At 40.3% G+C, this 18,467-nt stretch overlaps 3 gene segments (V, D, J or C); all 3 read left to right on the top strand.

The window, feature by feature from the left end:
* The first annotated feature begins 5,119 nt into the window (after window positions 1-5,119).
* On the top strand, window positions 5,120-12,969 carry LOC133067085 (T cell receptor delta variable 1-like). The segment is given in 3 exon segments: window positions 5,120-5,168; window positions 5,377-5,723; window positions 12,715-12,969. Coding segments are annotated over 3 exon segments (651 nt in total).
* Window positions 12,970-13,434: 465 nt separating this feature from the next.
* LOC133067086 (T cell receptor alpha variable 26-1-like) lies at window positions 13,435-14,378 on the top strand. The segment is given in 2 exon segments: window positions 13,435-13,568; window positions 14,005-14,378. Coding segments are annotated over 2 exon segments (414 nt in total).
* A 2,400-nt stretch (window positions 14,379-16,778) lies between these two features.
* LOC133067402 (T cell receptor alpha variable 22-like) lies at window positions 16,779-18,467 on the top strand. The segment is given in 2 exon segments: window positions 16,779-16,845; window positions 17,037-18,467. Coding segments are annotated over 2 exon segments (579 nt in total).

The raw sequence follows: 18,467 nt of genomic DNA on the forward strand, positions 1-18,467 counted from the left end.
TGTCACTCCTTCTGTACAGTGCTAGATATTGGAGCCAGTGCAATAAAGAAAGTAGATGTAACAATCTTACAGAGTTGAAAGAAAAAGTGAAACTGCCACTATTTGCTGGTAACATGATCATCTATGTAGAAAATCCAAAGAATACACCCCTAAAATTATATTAGGGAAATCCAAATTAAAATTACAAAGAGAAACCACTTCACATCTATCACAAGGGCCAAAATTAAAATTACTGACAATATCAAGTTCTGGCAAGGAAGCAGAGAAGTTGGATCACTCATTCATTGCTGATGGGTGAATGGCCCAGTCATTCTAGAAAACGATCCACGAGTTTCACATAAACTTAAATATTCACTTACTGAACAACCCAGAAGTCACACTCCTGGGTATTTCTGCTTGAGAAATTAAAACTTTATGTTCACACAAAAATATGTACATTAGTACTGGAAATTAACCAGTGATCTTCACTGAATGAACAGATAAATATTCTGTAGTGCATTCACACAATGAAATATTATTTATACATCTTTCTCAACTTCAATAGGGTTATTTTGCAATAAATCATTTTAAGTTGAAACAATAGTAAGTCAAAAGTTCATTTAATATGGGAAGGAAACCTAAAAAAGAGTGGAGATAAATGTATGCATGTATAACTGATTCTCTTTGCTATACTGCAGGAACTGACATTGTAAAGAAACTTTACTTCAATAAAAATAAATTAAAATTAAAAAATAAAAGAAAATCCATCTAATATTTTTAACCTAGCTTCCCTTGAAAATGAAAGTCACTCAGTCGTGTCTGACTCTCTGTGACCCCATGGACTGTCCATGGAATTCTCCAGGCCAGACTACTGGAGTGGGCATCCTTTCCCTTCTCCAGGGCATCTTCCCAATCCAGGGATCGAACACAGATCTCCTGCCTTGCAGGCGGATTCTTTACCAGCTGAGTCACAAGGGAAATCCAAGAATACTGGAATGGGTAGCCTATCCCTTCTCCAGAGGAACTTTCCAACCCAGGAATCAAACCAGGGTCTCCTGCATTGCAGCAAATTCTTTACCAACTCAGCTATCAGGGAAGCAACAGCTTCCCTTAAATGTAGCCAACAATTACATTAGCCTACAGTTGGAAAAAATTGTCTCACACAGTCTATTTTATACTAAAATTACGAAAATCTTATTAATGTGTTGAGTACTGTACTAAAAGTGAAAATCAAAATGGTTATATGGGTATGAAATGGCTGTAAATGTGTCAGTTGTTTACACTGATGATTTTGAGGCTGGCCAGGAGCTCAGCTCACTGCTGCTGCCCAGAATCACCAGGAAATATCATACTGCATGTTGCTAGCCCAGGAAAAGATAAAATTTCAGTATTCCAAGTATGGTTTCTACTGAATGCATACCACTTTTTCACTACTGTAAAGTCAAAAATCCTAAATTGAATTATCCTAATTAAGTTGGGGACAGTCTGTAGTGATTAAAAGGAAAAGATTATTGACATATGCAATAGTCTAGATGGATCTCAGGATGTTATGCTGAGTAAAAAATAATCAATCTCAGAGACTACATGGTGTATGGTTACACTTACTGGATTATTATGATTGTATAAATAGTGTGATTCTACTTACACAACATTCTCAACAGGACAAAATACAGAGATGAAAGGAGATCAGTAGTGACCTGGACTGTAAAGAATTGCAGGCCTCGGGAGTGTGTGCAAAGAGGGTTTCTTTAGAGAGATGGAAAAATTCTATGTTGTAGAATGGTGGTAACAGGAGCCTATACATGTGATAAAGTTTCACAGAGCTATGCATCAAAACCAGAGTGCATATAAAACTGAGGTATCAGATCATGATCTGTATTTTAATAAAATTTTAGCAATATCAATTTCCTGGTATGTATATGTAATTATTATATTAGCATATATATTTTAGAATATCAAGCTGCTCCCCAGGCTGTTGTGGGCCTTTGTGGTCTCTTCTGCCTAGTTACAAATAATTGGAAACCAAGGCATCAGCAGTTTTCAAGGATTGCAGCGGTGGGGATGGTTGGCAAAACAACCTAAAGTTCTTTAGGGTGAAAGAATGGTTTTGTATCTTAATTTTAGTGGTAGTAATAAGAATTTACAGACGTGATCAACTTCACAACTATGCATAAGAAAGTGGATATAAAAACATGTGATAAATATAATATATTGATACATATATGTATTATCTTGGTGTTCCCCAGACTGCTCTGGGCATTTGTGGTCTCCCCTGCTTCCTTGTAAATAATTAGAAGCCAGGACATCAGCTGCCTGTCACTCAGAGTTCAAATGGGACAGAAGAAGAGATGGTTCAACCTCATATAAACTCTCCTCCCTGCATCACTCATTAATGAGTTCTTTTGACCTTAAATTCTAAGAACTGGCACTGTTTTGGAGACTGTGTCTATACTTCCTTTTCTACTTGTTTGTTTGCTTTTGGTTCTTTTAAATTAATTCATCTATTAAAATGATGAAACCAAGTGGAAGATTGAGAGATACATACTTCATGATCATGTACAGTATACAAAACTTCAATCATCAAGTTCTGTGGTATTGACATATACTAAGTGTTTGAACAGGACTGGAAAAGGTCAGTTTTCATTCCAGTCCCAAGAAGGGCAATACCAAAGATTGTTCAAATTATTATGCGGTTGTGCTCATTACACATGCTAGTAAGATTATGCTTAAAATCCTTCAACTAGCCTTCAGCAGGATGGGAACCAAGAACTTCCAGATGTACAAACTAGGTTTCAGGAAGGCAGAGGAGCCAGAGATCAAGTTGCCAACATTCATGGGATCATGGAGAAAGCAAAGGAATTCCAGAACAACATCTACTTCTGCTTCATTGACTACACTAAAAACTTTGTGTGGATAACAACAAACTGGAAAATTCTTAAGGAGATGGAAATACCAACCCACCTTACTTGTCTCCTGAGAAACCTGTATGCAGGTCAAGAGTAACAGTTAGAACCAGACATGGAACAACCAACTGGTTCCAAATTGGAAAAGGAGTACGTCAAGGCTGTATTGCCAGTCCTCTTATTTAACTTATATGCAGAGTATAACATGCGAAATGCCTGGCTGGATGAATCACAAGCTGGAATCAAGATTGCTGGGAGAAATATCAAAAACCTCAGATATACAGATGATACCACTCTAATGGGAGAAAGTGAAGAGGAACTTAAGGGCCTCTTGATGAGTATGAAAGAGAAGAATGAAAAAACTGGATTGAAACTCAACATTCAAAAATCTAAGATCATGGCATCTGGTCCCATCACTTTATGGCAAATAGAAGGGGAAAAAGTAGAAGTAGTGACAGATTTCATTTTTGTGGGCTCCAAAATCCCTATGGATGGTGACTGAAGCCATGAAATTAAAAGATGCTTGCTCCTTGGAAGAGAAGATATGACAAACCTGCAGGTGGGCTAAGTTGCTTCAGTCGTGTCCGGCTCTGCATCCCCGTGAACCATAGCCCTCCAAGCGCCTCTGTTCATGAGATTTCCCAGGGAAGAATATGGAGTGGGTTGCCATGCCCTCTTCCAGGTGATCTTCCTGACCCAGGGATCAAACCCACATCTCTTATGTCTCCTGCATTTGCAGGCAGGTTCTTAAACACCTGTGCCTCCTGGGAAGCTTAAGATAGCATATTAAAAAGCAGACACATCACTTTGCCAACAAAGTCTGTATCATCAAAGCTATGATTTTTCCAATTGTCATGTGTGGTGTGAGAGTTGGACCATAAATAAGGTTGAATGCTGAACAAGTGATGCTTTTGAATTGTGGTGCTGGAGAAAGCTCTTGAGAGTCCCTTGGACTGCAAGGAGAACAAACCAGTCAGTCCTAATTGAAATCCATTTTGAATATTCACCTGAAGGACTGATGCTGAAGCTGAAGCTCCAATACTTTGGCCACCTGATGTGAAGATCTGACTCTTTGGAAAAACCTTGATACTGGGAAAGATTGAAGTCTAAAGGAGAAAGGAGCAGCAGAGGATGAGGTGGACAGATAGCATCATTGACTTAATGGACATGAATTAGAGCAACTTTGGGAGATATTGAAGTACAGTGTAGCCTGGGGTGCTGCAGTCCATGGGGTCACAAAGTTTGGTTGTGATTTAGTGACTGAACAACAACAAAAAAGTGTTTAAAATGTGTAGATACCAAGTTTTGTAGGAGAACATTACAGCATTATGTCACAGAAAGATCTGGTGTACTTATTTTGAATTTATTTTACAAACAGAAAAATAATGAGCCACTAACAAGGGAGACTGAACTCGTTGGACCAATGACATAGAAAATGTGACATCAGGACAATTCCAGGACACATGGTCTAATAAATGCAATTCTGCTTGGGGAGGGGACAGGACCAAATATCCTGGTCTGCCTCAAAGTCTAATAAATAAGACTCAACTCCAAATTTCAAAAGAACATTTTATTCCTGTATAATTTCATTCAAAATTTAAAACTGAATAGACTCTGAAAGTCAGGTGGACTGATTATTTTTTGTCATTTTATGGTGAAGTAATTTTATTTACTGAAAAACATAAATAGAGTCACAAAACTCAATACAAAGACAGAGATACATTAATGATTTTGAATAAAATTTCCATTCACCAAGAAGCCTAAGATCTGCAAATTTTTAAGAGTCATTAGGTTCTGGATGGAGAAAAGTATAGGCTAAATGAATGACCTGTTAGTAGATTACCGAAAGTTTCATAGGCTATAGTAAATTGTATCTTAAACAGGATGGCAAAACTATTTTGCTGAATAATTATCAATGTATGTTAACTTGTCTAATATTCAGTTCTCCTCAGCTCAAATTTTAATACTGATTGCTTTTTTCATGCCTTCTTTCAGGATCTGCCTAATTTAACAACCTGGAAAAGACAATCAGACAAAGTAAAGGTCTGTGGTGAGCCAGACTTTTTCCCATGCATGCACAGACCACGTGGTCTATGAACATGACAAACCTCACTTCCTGTCAGGGGGAGTCACACAGGTACCGGGTAGTATGTATATGTGCTGCCCGGCACTCAAAGACACTGAACTCTCAGCTTGAGGCAGAACTGAGCACATTTGTGCAGGGGAATCCATGCCTCATGCCGCTCTCCAGTCTGCTCTGGGTGTTCCTGGCCTTCACCTTCTCTGGTAGGGATGCTTCCAAACGTGGGTGCGAGTATCCAGGGTGAAAGGACTGCACACAGGCACGTGGTGCTTCACAGGGACTTGGGGAGGAAAGGAAAGATGGAGAAAAGCAAGAATCTTATGATTTCAACTTTTAGTCTTTGGGTCCTAAATAACTCCTACACTATTTTATCCACTGCTTCATCTTTGTTTTCTTATTTTTTCCCCACAGGATCTTCTGTGGCCCAGAAAGTTACTCAAGACCAGCCAGATGTATCCAGACAAGTGGGGCAGTCAGTCACCCTGAACTGTCGGTATGAAACAACTTGGACCACTTACTACCTTTTTTGGTACAAACAACTTCCCAGTGGACAGATGACTTACCTTCTTCATCAGTATTCAGAAAGCAGTAATGCAAGGAACGGCCGCTACTCTGTAAACTTTAAGAAAGCAGACAAATCCATCAGCCTCACCATTTCAGCCTTACAACTGGAAGACTCTGCAAAGTACTTCTGTGCTCTCCGTGAGCTCACAGTGCTTGAAGTAATAGGAAAAGCTGTACAAAAACCCCGGAGCTTAGTAAGAGAGAGCCTCCCTGCTGCAAGACCCCAGCTGAAATGCACACCCACAGACCCCAGACAAGAAATGATAGTCATGTGGTTATTTAAGCTGTGGTCTGGATCGGAAGATTTAGTTCTAGTTAAAGGCACCTTCTACGTTATTTGGAAACAGGTGTCCAGAGTAACTTTCTATTAATATATTTGCTTGAATTTTTGACTTTAAATCAACTGTACAAAACATGTGTAAAGTTGTCTAAATTTGAAAACTTGCCCCATAATACTTTAAACTGGCAGTTTTACTTCATCACAAACCTGGGTCTAGTTGTGTGGAATCACCATCAAAACCATTTCCTTAGTCACTCCCTCTTAGACTTTGTGTCAGGGCACAATCAAAAAAGCAGACCATGGGTGATGTAGAATAAGAGATGAATTCTAGGGATTAGAACTCAGGCAATGGCTAGAGCTGGTGGACGAGTCTGTACAAAGCTGTTATCTTCATATCTGCTGTTGAGCCTGAATTCACTTTAAGTCAGCTCAGAGTAACATTGATGCTTTTGAACTGTGGTATTGGAGAAGACTCTTGAGAGTCGCTTGGACTGCAAGGAGATTCAACCAGTCCATCCCAAAGGAAATCAGTCCTGAATATTCATTGGAAGGACTGATGCTGAAGCTGAAATTCCAATACTTTGGCCACATAATGCGAAGATCTGACTCATTGGAAAAGACCGTGAAGCTGGGAAAGGTTGAAGGTGGGAGGAGAAGGGGACGAAAGAGGATGAGATGGTTGGATGGCATCACTGACTCAATGGACATGAGTTTGAGTAAGCTCTGGGAGTTGGTGATGGACAGGAAAGCCTGGCATACTGCAGTCCATGGGGTCGCAAAGAGTCAGACACAACTGAGCAACTGAACTGAACAAAACTGAACTGAGGTTAACATTTGTAAAGCAAAGTCTGATGGAGACAAAAGCATGGACAAACTGTGACAAAGTCATACTTGAACTATGACAACAACTGGAACCCACAAAGACTTGTCTGTCCCTCACCTCCTTCAGTCTCACAATAGTGGGTGACTTTGGAGAGAAGTGAGTATCATTTGCCATCTTGCTACATGCATACTTGGCCCAAGACAAAGAAGATGAGGAGGACATCTAACGGGAAGTGGAGGAGTTGTGAGTCAACAATAAGTTGAGCTAGTTCAGCAGCAGCAATGTGTAGAAAAAGCATTTGCCAAAATCCAACAGTCAGCCATGGTGAAAACTCTAAGAAACACAGGAATAATGGAGAAGTTCCTCAACAGCTCTTAGCATGTTTACTGGTAAAATATTATACTTTTCCCTAAGGAAGGGAACAAAGGGAGAATATCCACTTTAATCATTCTCCTTCAGTACAGTGCTGGACGGTGTAGCCAGAGCAATAAAGCAAATAAATATATAAACAATCTTTTAAGCCAGAAAGGCAGTCAAATTACCACTATTTTCTACCTACATAGAAAATCCCAAAGAATATACCCTCCAAAACTCCTACAACTATTAAGTGGGTTCAGAAGGTCTCAGGATATATAAGGTAAACACACAAAATAAAATGCATTTTTATATACTATCAGTAAACATGTGGATGCCTAAATTAAAAATATAATACTGTTTACAATGGCTCAAGAAAGACCCTAAATCCTTAGGCATAAATCTAAGAAAATAAGTACAGAAATTATACACAGAAAGCTACAAAACACTGGTACTTCCAAAAATAAAAATAGCCAATTATTCTAGCTATTATCCTAGAAGGACCAACTTTCCCCCCAAGGAGCTGCATAAGCACCTTTAGAGAAAATAAATTGATGGCACATGTATTATGGCACATCTTTTTGGACTTGATGTTGTTTATTAATTTCTTTATTTTATCTTCATATCAACAGGCCATTCTATCTTAATTACTGGGGCTTCATACACGTTTTGAAATCTGGAAATGCAAGTCATGTTTTCCATGTCTTATTCAAGGCTTATTCTGGGTCTTTGCACTTTCACGTAAATTATAGAACAGCTTCTAACACAAGAGACTGAGGTAAGTTGATTGGGATTGTGTTGAATTTATGAATTCATTTAGGACAATTGACATCTTAACACATGGAGTCCTTAGATCCATAACCTCTTTATTTATGTCCTCTCTAATTTCTTTCATTCATTTAGGTCCTCTCTAATTTCTTTCGTTAGTGTTAAGATTTTTGTAGAGGACTTGTATTGTTGCTGCTGTTTAGTCTCTGTCGTGTCCAACTCTTTGCGACCCCGTGGACTGTAGCCCGCCAGGCTCCTCTGTCCACGGGATTTCCCGGTCAGGAATACTGGAGTGGGTTGCCCCTCCCCTCTCCAGGGGATCTTCCCAAAGCAGGGGTATTTTCTACATGTACAAACGTATGATGTATAAATAAAAATAGTCCGCCTGGTTGGCAGGTGGACTCTTTACCACTGAGCCACCTGAGAAGCAAGGCTATTTATAACAATTTTATCTTTTATTTCGTATAGCTTTTTTACCTTAATTGACCTAAATGCCCAGCATCAAATCCAGAGCTAGGACTAATTGGGTTAAGAAAATGCAAATACAGGGAATTAATTATGCCCTGAAATAGCCAGAACAGAGCTAGATACCTGTCAATATGAGAACAGATTTAGTTCAACAGCCAAATAAATGGTACCAACCTCTTGTTTGGGGTTTTGAAAACACTACTTCATTGAGCAGCCTTAGGAAATGGTCTTTCCTGACATTAGTGTCTGTAGGTGGCAAGGACTGGTCACCACTGAGTACCAGGCCATGATTTATGTTAGTTACCCCCAGACCTTAGAAGTGAGGACATTTCTCATCTCCCTAAAATGCTATGTGATTTTTATCCCTCAAATCAAAATTATTCTAGAGTTACTGGAGAGGAATCAAGAGGTCTTGCATACCTTATATTACATTAGTTCCCCAGCATTTGATAAATGACATTTTAATTGCATTTTCTAATGCTTTTGCTAGAATCTAGAAATAAAATTGATTTTTGTGTTTGGTGACTGTATCAATGCACTAATAGGTTCTAGTTCTCAAACAGCTTGTTTAGAGGTACTTTGTATTTTCTACATGTATAAACTTATGATCTATAAATTAAAATAGTTTTGCTTCTCCTTTTATTTTTTTATTTTTTGCTTCTCCTTCTAAAACTTAATATATCTTATTTCCTTTCCTGGTTTGACCCCAGGCCCTCCATTAGGACAGTGAATAGAAGCAGTGAATAGAAGTACCTGTCTTGTTTGTGATCCTGTAGGGAATAATATTGACTTTGATGTTTTCACTGATACCCTTTATTAGATTTGGGAATGTCTCTTTTATTTTTGGATTGTTGGGAGTATTCATCATGCAGAGACATTAGCCTTTCATCAAATTCTTTTGATTTTTTAAAATTAAATTAAGTACATTATTTTGGTTTTCATCAAGCAAAGAAAGATAACTTCATCTCATATGGTCAAGATATAATCTTCTAAAATTAAAAATTCCAAGAAGAGCCAATAGGCTAAAAAAACCTTATTTTTAGATTCTCCATATTTTGGTTTTCATTTTTTTGGTTTTCAGCATTATTTAAAATGCCACTTTGAAGTGTGTCATCAAATCTTCTAAAAAATAAAGTCAAAGAAACCAAGAAGCAAAAGCATTTTTCTTTTTTCTGCCTTTTGGTAATATAATAAAATAATATATTCCTACATAGTTTAAATGAATTCATTTCTAGTTGTTCCTATATTTTCAGTAGTAGTGGGTGTTGACTTGTGTGTGTGTGATCCACCATAGAATGGACTACCAAAGAATATTTATGAATATTTGTTAAATATTTATATGGGAATAATAATAATTATACCCATATCAGTTTAATTTTCCTCCATCCTAGACTTGGGATGTTTGTTATCTCTTCTTGAATTTTGTCCAAGAATATGACCCTCTATTTATCCTGTTGGAGTCTTTTGTTTAACTTGACTTCCATAGTATTGAAAGATTGCTTTTAGAATAATTTCAAGAGTTGTTCAGTATAACTTCTTTCACTAAGTTCATGAATAACAACTCATCTACTCATTCAGAAAACAGATAACTCTTGAGTGCTTTATCTGTACCAACCTCTCTATAAACACTGAATAACCTTTCAATATGGGAAGACAACAGACAAAAGGAAAACTACAAAGAAGCCAGCAAGTGAGGATCATAATGGGGGTTTGACAAAGAAAGGAGCCAGAAAGAATGAAAACAATTTGTGGAGTGGCATAGAACTATGAAAACATAGAAAACACAGATGAATACAGAGGTCATACAACTAAGATGTGTGTATCTCAGTCATGTCCAACTCTTGGGACACCATGGACTATAGGCCACCAGACTCTTCTGTTCCTGGATTTACCCAGGCAAGAACTGGAGTGGGTTCAGTTCAGTTCAGTTCAGTCACTCAGTCATGTCCAACTCTTTGCGACCCCATGAACTGCAGCATGCCAGGCCGCCCTGTCCAACACCAACTACCAGAGTCTAGCCAAACCCATGGCCATTGTGTCAGTGATGCCATCCAACCATCTCATCCTCTGTGGTCCCCTTCTCCTCCTGCCCTCAATCTTTCCCAGCATCAGGGTCTTTCCCAATGAGTCAGCTCTTCACATCAGGTGGCCAAAGTATTGGAGTTTCAACTTCAGCATCAGTCATTCCAATAAACACCCAGGACTGATCTCCTTTAGGATGGACTGGTTGGATCTCCTTGCAGTCCAAGGGACTCTCAAGAGTCTTCTCCAACACCACAGATCAAAAGCCATCAATTCTTTGGCGCTCAGTTTTCTTTATAGTCCAACTCTCACGTCCATACATGACCACTGGAAAAACCATAGCCTTGACTAGACGGACCTTTGTTGGCAAAGTAATGTCTCTGCTTTTTAATATGCTGTCTAGGTTGGTCATAACTTTCCTTCCAAGGAGTAAGCGTCTTTAATTTCATGGCTGCAATCACCATCTGCAGTGATTTTGGAGCCCAGAAAGTCAGCCACTGTTTCCACTGTTTCTCCATCTATTTGCCATGAAGTGATGGGACCAGATGCCATGATCTTAGTTTTCTGAATGTTGAGCTTTAAGCCAACTTTTTCACTCTCCTCTTTCACTTTCATCAAGAGGTTCTTTAGTTCTTCACTTTTTGCCACAAGGGTAGTGTCATCTGCATATCTGAGGTTATTGATATTTCTCCCAGCAATCCTGATTCCAGCTTGTGCTTCCTCCACCCAGCGTTTCTCATGATGTACTCTGCATATAAGTTAAATAAGCAGGGTGACAATATACAGCCTGACATACTCTTTTTCCTATTTGGGACCAGTCTGTTGTTCCATATCCGGTTCTAACTATTGCTTCCTGACTTGTATACAGGTTTCTCAAGAGGCAGGTCAGGTGGTCTGGTATTCCCATTTCTTTCAGAATTTTCCATAGTTTATTGTGATCCACAGTCAAAGGCTTTGGCATAGTCAATAAAGCAGACATAGATGTTTTTCTGGAACTCTCTTGCTTTTTTGATGACCTAATCAAATCCCTTATGACTATACAGTGGAAGTGAGAAATAGATTTAAGGGACTAGATCTGATAGACAGAGTGTCTGATGAACTATGGACAGAGGTTTGTGAAGTTGTACACGAGACAGGGATCAAGACCATTCCCAAGAATAAGAAATGCAAAAAAGCAAAATGGCTGTCTGAAGAGGCCTTACAAATAGCTATGAAAAGAAGGCAAAAGGCAAATGAGAAAAGGAAAGATATTCCCATTTGAATGCAAAGTTCCAAAGAATAGCAAGGAGAAATAAGAAATCATTCCTCAGAGATCAATGCAAAGAAATAGAGGAAAACAATAGAATGGGAAAGACTAGAGATATCTTCAAGAAAATTAGTGATACCAAGAGAACATTTCATGCAAAGTTGGGCTCAATAAAGGACAAAAATTGTATGGACCTAACAGAAGCAGAAGAGATTAAGAAGAGGTGGCAAGAATACACAGAAGGACTATACAAAAAAGATCGTCACCACCCAGATAGTCACAAAGGTGTGATCACTCACACTCACATAGAGCCGGACATCCTGGAATGTGAAGTCAGGTGGGCCTTAAGAAGCATCACTACAAACAAAGCTAGTGGAGGTGATGGAATTCCAGTTGAGCTATTTCAAAGCCTTAAAGATGATGCTGTGAAAGTGCTGCACTCAATATGCCAGCAAATTTGGAAAACTCAGCAGTGGCCACAGGACTGGAAAATGTCAGTTTTCATTCCAATCCCAAAGAAAGGCAATGCCAAAGAATGCTCAAACTACCGCACAATTGCACTCATCTCACACGCTAGTAAAGTAATGCTCAAAATTCTCCAAGCCAGGCTTCAGCAATAGGTAAACTGTGAACTTCCAGATGTTCAAGCTGGTTTTAGAAAAGGCAGAGGAACCAGAGATCAAATTGCCAACATCTACTGGATCATTGAAAACACTGAAATGTGTAGCGATTTCCTTTTCAGGAGACAATTCCTGATCCAGGTATCGAACCCCCACTGCCTACACTGCAGACGGATTCTTTACCGACTGATCCACCAGGGATATTTACCTTTGTATCTGAGGAACCTTTGAAAAGGTTGACATCCGGTGGGAGTTTAGCTCTGCAGTTCATTTATTCAGTCACTAGAGGGGGCTGCGTCATTTGGAAACAGCCGTCCTTTCTGGCTATAAAGAAAAGGAAGTTCATGTTTTCCATCGATGTTCCACAGAAAAGTAAAAAAAAAAAAAAAAAAAAAAAAGACAGATTTTCATCATCTTTAGACAACTTGATTTTATAATCCTTTGTTGAGTGCATGTGGTCAAGGATTCAGGGAATCATAGCCTTATAGCCTAAACCATTTCCATGTATCTCCCTAAACACTGCTTTCCCGTTTCCCACCCCTGGTTAACCTTTCCCTTCCCTATTCCTTACGCTCTTTTCTCTTCACTTCTCTTTCTCTGCCAGGATCATCCACCTCCACCCTTCTCCACGCCGGAGAGTTTGCTCTCCCTTCCGTCTTTTCTCTCTGTATCAGCATCCTTGGTGCGGAGCACCTATGCACACGGGCACAGAGGACATAAGGATTCAGGACCATTGTTCAAGGAGGACGAGGAGAATACCATCCGTGTCATCAGTTACTATATCAAGAACAGATGCACTAGAAATGTCTGCCGAGATGGAGACAGATGCAGGATTCCAAGGACCTTTTCAGGACGCTGAGCCCCAATGTCCGAACTCAAGACGTTTAGCTTTTTGTCCCAATGCTCATAATATTTCCTGTCCCTCAGAGCTATCACAGCCTACGTTGAAATCTTACATACATTTCCTAGAATGCGGATGGGAATTTTATCTCTTTACAATTCAGAGCTCAGTACAGTTTTCTGGGATTGAACAATGTTTTCCACAAGCTTCATGGAACATCAGAAAATTTCTTTGAAGAAGAAATGATAGAACAATGGTTCTGGATAGACACACCATCGTGATCAGTGTTCCTTTTCCAGAGCCAGACTTTAAACTTCACAAGGGATAGCAGTCGGCACCCTGTGAGGTGGCGAAGTCTCTCCTTCTTTGGGGGATGTGACTAAAACAGGGCAAGAAGACCTAGACAAGGAACTGCTTGATCATTGGCTGACAGATCCTGGCAATAACACACTGCAACAGACACCTGCACTGGTTGCAGGTCTCTACCAGCAGCAGTTGTTTCTGTTCTCTGGAGACAAGCCCAGGAGCAGACACAAGTGTGAGCTCTGAGCCCACAATCCTGGTTTGTCCTTGAAATATGAGGCTGGTGATTGGAGTAACTGTTTTTCTGACCTTGGGTAAGTGTTCTGTGTCTGCAAGGGATGACTTTGAGGCCAAGGGAGCATTTACTCTCTACTCCTCTCCCTGTGTTTTATTCAGCATTATAGCAATGGAATTGAGAACAGATCTATGCATTTGCTAGGAAGTACAAACTTCTACATGACAGGTTAATTCATAGCCATGATCTGGAAGAGACATTAGCAGTAAGCAGGTTGGAAGAAATCTCTGGGGTTACTGAGCCAAGGAACATGGGCTAAAGCCTATAGAGTTCTCAGATTCTTGCCATGTGTCTTTGGTGCCTATATAATAAGCACCAATAATATTTCTCAGGACATAGATATAAACAATAGAGTAGGGGGTACATCCAGACAGTTATGGGAATGTTGTGCCCTTCATCCACAGAATTACACTGATTTGTTATCAGGGGATAATTTTATTTTCTTGACCCTTTAGGGACTGTGATTAAGTTGGCGGCTAAGACCACCCAGCCCAGCTCCATGGATTGTGCTGAAGGAGAAGATGTAAATCTGCCTTGTAACCACTCTACCATTGGTGGAAATGACTATATACATTGGTATCATCAAAATCCCAATCAGAGTCCACAGTATGTCATTCGTGGCTTACAAGGCACAGTGAACAACAGCCTGGCCTCTCTGACCATAGCTTCAGACAGAAAGTCCAGCACCTTGGTCCTGCCCCAGGTCACCCTGAGAGACACCGCTGTGTACTACTGTGTCCTGAAAGGGGCACACGGGGCCAGATGGGGCTGCACCTGTGCAGTATCTCTGGTGGGAAGAAGGGGGGACACAGTGGGGATGCAGTCATGAGAGCAAATTTGGAGTCATCTGGAAGGAGAGTCAGAGAGCTGTAAGAGATGAGCAAAATGAAGTAGAAGGGGAGAAGATTGATAAAGAAAAGAAGAAAAAGAGGACAAGGAATAAGCACCTAGTTTACTGATGAATCTGAGAAAAATTTTGAGGATTGTCAGGATCATAATTTTAACATAATGATAAAGTAAGAAGTGTTAATAATTTTTATGACTCTTTCTCATCTCAATAAAATGTTGGTTTCAGTGTTCTAGTCCCAACATAAGAAGTGGGAAACATACAAATAATTCTCCTTGTACCAGAGGCGTCTTCCATTAGGATCCAAGGGCAAGTTGAGACTCTGATATGTTATAGTTGTTCCACTTATACAAACAAACTACTCTCTCTCAGAAAGATTTAAAATTTTTTTTTTGTTGCTAGTCTAAAACATTCATATTTCCCATGAAGTTTTTTGAAAGAAACAAAAATTAAGTGAATAATAATTTTTCACTTTCTAGGCAGGTCTGGAAACCCTGCCTCTATACGGAGTTTTCATCAATTTGATAATCCCTAAGCAGCACACGGGGGTTCCCCGGTGGCTCAGCAGTAAAGAATTTACCTGCAATGCAGGAGCTGCAAGAGACCCGGGTCCAATCCTTGGTTCAGGAAGATCCCTTGGAGGAGGGCATGGCAACCCATTCCAGTATTCTCCCCTGGAGAATCCCATGGACAGAGGAGCCTGGCGGACTACAGTCTTTAGAGTTGCAAAGAATCTGACATGACTGAAGCAACTTAGCATGCAGGCGTGCAAGCAGCACATGGGGCTTACCCTGGTGGCTCAGTGGTAAAGAATCTGCCTGCCAATGCAGGAGACACAGGTTCAGTCCCTGGTTGGAGAACTAAGATCCCACATGCTTTGGAGCAACCAGGCCTACGTGCTGCTACTACTGAAGCATCCTTGAACTATTCATCAGAACGTTAGTGTCTGCAGATGACTTCACTTTCACTGCAGTGAAAATGTACAGGTCCTCATCTTCCATCCCTTTTACCCCCAAATCTACTGACAGAGAATCGATATTATTTACAGAGTCTGAGATAAGAGCACAAACTAAAATTATCTTTATATGGTTTCAAAAGCACTTATTTTTCTCTAAAATGGCCTACTAAAATTAAAAAGCAGAATATAAAACTAGTGATAAACAGTTTAAAAATGTATTTACAATAGAAATTTAAAAAAATAATTTATTTTAAAATTATAGCTGTTTTATTAAAATAAAACTATTACAATTCAATTTTCAATGTCTAGCTGGTGATAAAGATAACACATATTGCTCTCAATGCAGGCTTAGTCTAAAATAAATATATATATAACTTTTAAAGTCATCAGTACCATTTTTATAGAATCCATATATATGCATTAATATACAATTTTTTTGTCTCTTTCTGACTTACCTCACTCTGTTTCACATGCTCTAGGCTCATCCACCTCACTAGGACTGTCTCATATGTGTTTTTTGATGGCTAAGAAATATTTCATTGTATATAAGTACGACAACTTCTTTATCTGTTCTTCTGTTGATGGACCCTATTTGTAGGGCAAAAATAGAGACGCAGACATAGAGAACAGACTTTGGACACAGTAGGGGAAGGAGAGAGCGGGAAAAATTGAGAGAGTAGCACTGAAACATATGCATTACCATATGTAAAATAGATAGCTAGTGGGAAGTTGCTGTGTGATGCAGGGAGCTCAACACGGTGGTCTGTGACAACCTAGAGGGGTTGGGGGAAGGTCAAGACGGAGGGGACGTGTGTATACTTCTGGCTGATTCACATCCTTGTATGGCAAAGCCAACACAATATTGTACAGCAATTATCCTCCAATTAGAAATAAATTAATTTTTAAAAATAAATTTAAAAAATAATACTGGTTAATACAGCAAAGTGTTCCAGCCAATAGAAGCAACTTCTGATACTGTGCTGACTCATGAGCACCCTTCAGAACCACAAGTAAGTGCATAAGAGAAGCAAAAGCTGCATCCTCAGCACATCTGGGAAACAATATTTCATTACGGAAGAATCTACTGAATCCATGCCATGTGAGAGGAAGACAGGGCTATACAGTTAACTTTTGCTTTCTTTTCCCTAAAATTCTCCCAAATTCCTAATCAGGGTCTGCCTTCTCCTAAATGTTCTCAGAAAGTATCCCTTAAGTCATAAAATAATGATCTTTCTATTTCCCACTCTCACTCTACTGCTGGCCAGCACATTCTGAGTTGGTTGTGGTGGGGGGTGGGGCGTCCCGTCAGTGTCACCTGAGCAGGATTTGTTGGGTGAGCTGATTGGCTGCAGGAGCAGGAACAACTTACGTCACTCACTCCCTCAGGGTTTAGTTAAGTGTCTTGCAGTGAAAATGTCCCAACAAGAAGAGGAAGCATCATGAAGAGGCTAGCAGGCGCTGTGCTGGGGCTTTTGTTTGCCCAGGTTTGCTGTGAGTTGGGGCCGCCCCACAGGGAACCTGAAGGAGTGAGGCGCTGCTCTATTGTTGAGGGAGAGAGAGGAGCTGACAAGTCCTGCAGACTGTCTATCCTTCTCATCATCTATGGTGATGGGGGAGCACTTTCAGGGTTTAGTAGGAGTTACAGTGACCCTCACCAGTGACTGTTTCTCTTTCCTCATCAGGTGTGCGAGGGGCCGATGTGGAGCAGAGTCCCCCAGCTCTGAGTCTCCAGGAGGGAGCCAGCTACACGCTTCGGTGTAATTTTTCCACTTTCCCACAGATTGTGAATTGGTATCTTCAGAACCCTGGGGGCCACCTCATACAGCTGTTTTACATTCCTTCAGGGACAAAGCAGGAAGGAAGATTAAATGCCACGACAGTCCCTACAGAACGCCGCAGCTCACTGCACATTTCCTCTTCGCGGACCACAGACTCGGGCACTTACTTCTGTGCTGCGCAGCGCGGTGCTCCCCAGGCACCTGCGGCCTCTACACGAACCCTCCCGGGGCTCAGCCCCTCCTCCAGCCTCAGTCACACCGTGGGCCCCACAGGGCATTTGCAGTGCTTAATGTTACTCACCTACATCAGGGCAGTTTTACCCACAGATACTTTTTGGCCCTACAGATTACGGAGTTTGGTCTTTATCTTCCCTTCTCAACATGTATCTCCTTCTGCGCTAGAAACTTCTGACTGGGAACTAGCAAAGTAGTTGACAGGAAGACAGAATTAAAATAAATATTTAACCACAGCTTCCCAGGTGGCTCAGTGGTAAAGAATTTGCCAACCAATGGAGGAGATGCAGAAGACATGGGTTTGATCCCTGGGTTGGCAAGATCCTCTGGAGTAGGAAATGATAATCCACTCCAGTGTTCTTGGGAAACACTGGGAAATCTCATGGACAGAGGAGGCTGGCGGGCTCCAGTCCATGGGGTCTCAAAGAGTTGGACTGATTGAGTGACTAAGTACACATGCTGAACTCAAAAATGTTAAAAACTGAAAGGAATTAAATGAAATCACTCCAATAAAGATATTATCCAGTTTGTGAGAGGGTGGGGCCTACTTAAAGAATTAAAGCAGATATGAACTTAGAGTTCTAGCTGGCTGAGAAGAGTAGAAAAGGAACTTGAGTTGTCACTGAGCACTGATGCCAGAAACAATGAACAAGATACCGGGAGCATCATTTTGATTCTGTGGCTTCAACTAGGCTATGACTTGTGAGGAGAAAATCTAGGAAATCTCATCAATTAGGCGGACTGAGAAAACTGGATTACGAACAAGCTCATACAGATAGAAACTCAAAGAAATAGGTGTCTGTGGATCTAACAACTTTTTATCTCTTTAAGTAGGGGTGAGTGGACAACAGAAGGAAAAAAGTGATCAAGAGCAGGTGAAACAGAGCCCTCAATCTTTGACAGTCCAGGAAGGTGAGATTTAAATTCTGAACTGAAGTTATGAGAAGGGTGCGTTTGACTATCTCCTGTGGTACTGGCAATATTCTGGTAAAGCCCCTGCATTCTTGATAGCCGTAAGTTCAGTTATGAATGACATGGAAGATGAAAGTTTCAGTTTCCCTCAATAAGAGTGCCAAACAGATCTTATTGTACATTGCAACT

This window comes from Dama dama, chromosome 12, assembly GCF_033118175.1.
Source record: "Dama dama isolate Ldn47 chromosome 12, ASM3311817v1, whole genome shotgun sequence".
NCBI classification, from domain to species: domain Eukaryota; kingdom Metazoa; phylum Chordata; class Mammalia; order Artiodactyla; family Cervidae; genus Dama; species Dama dama.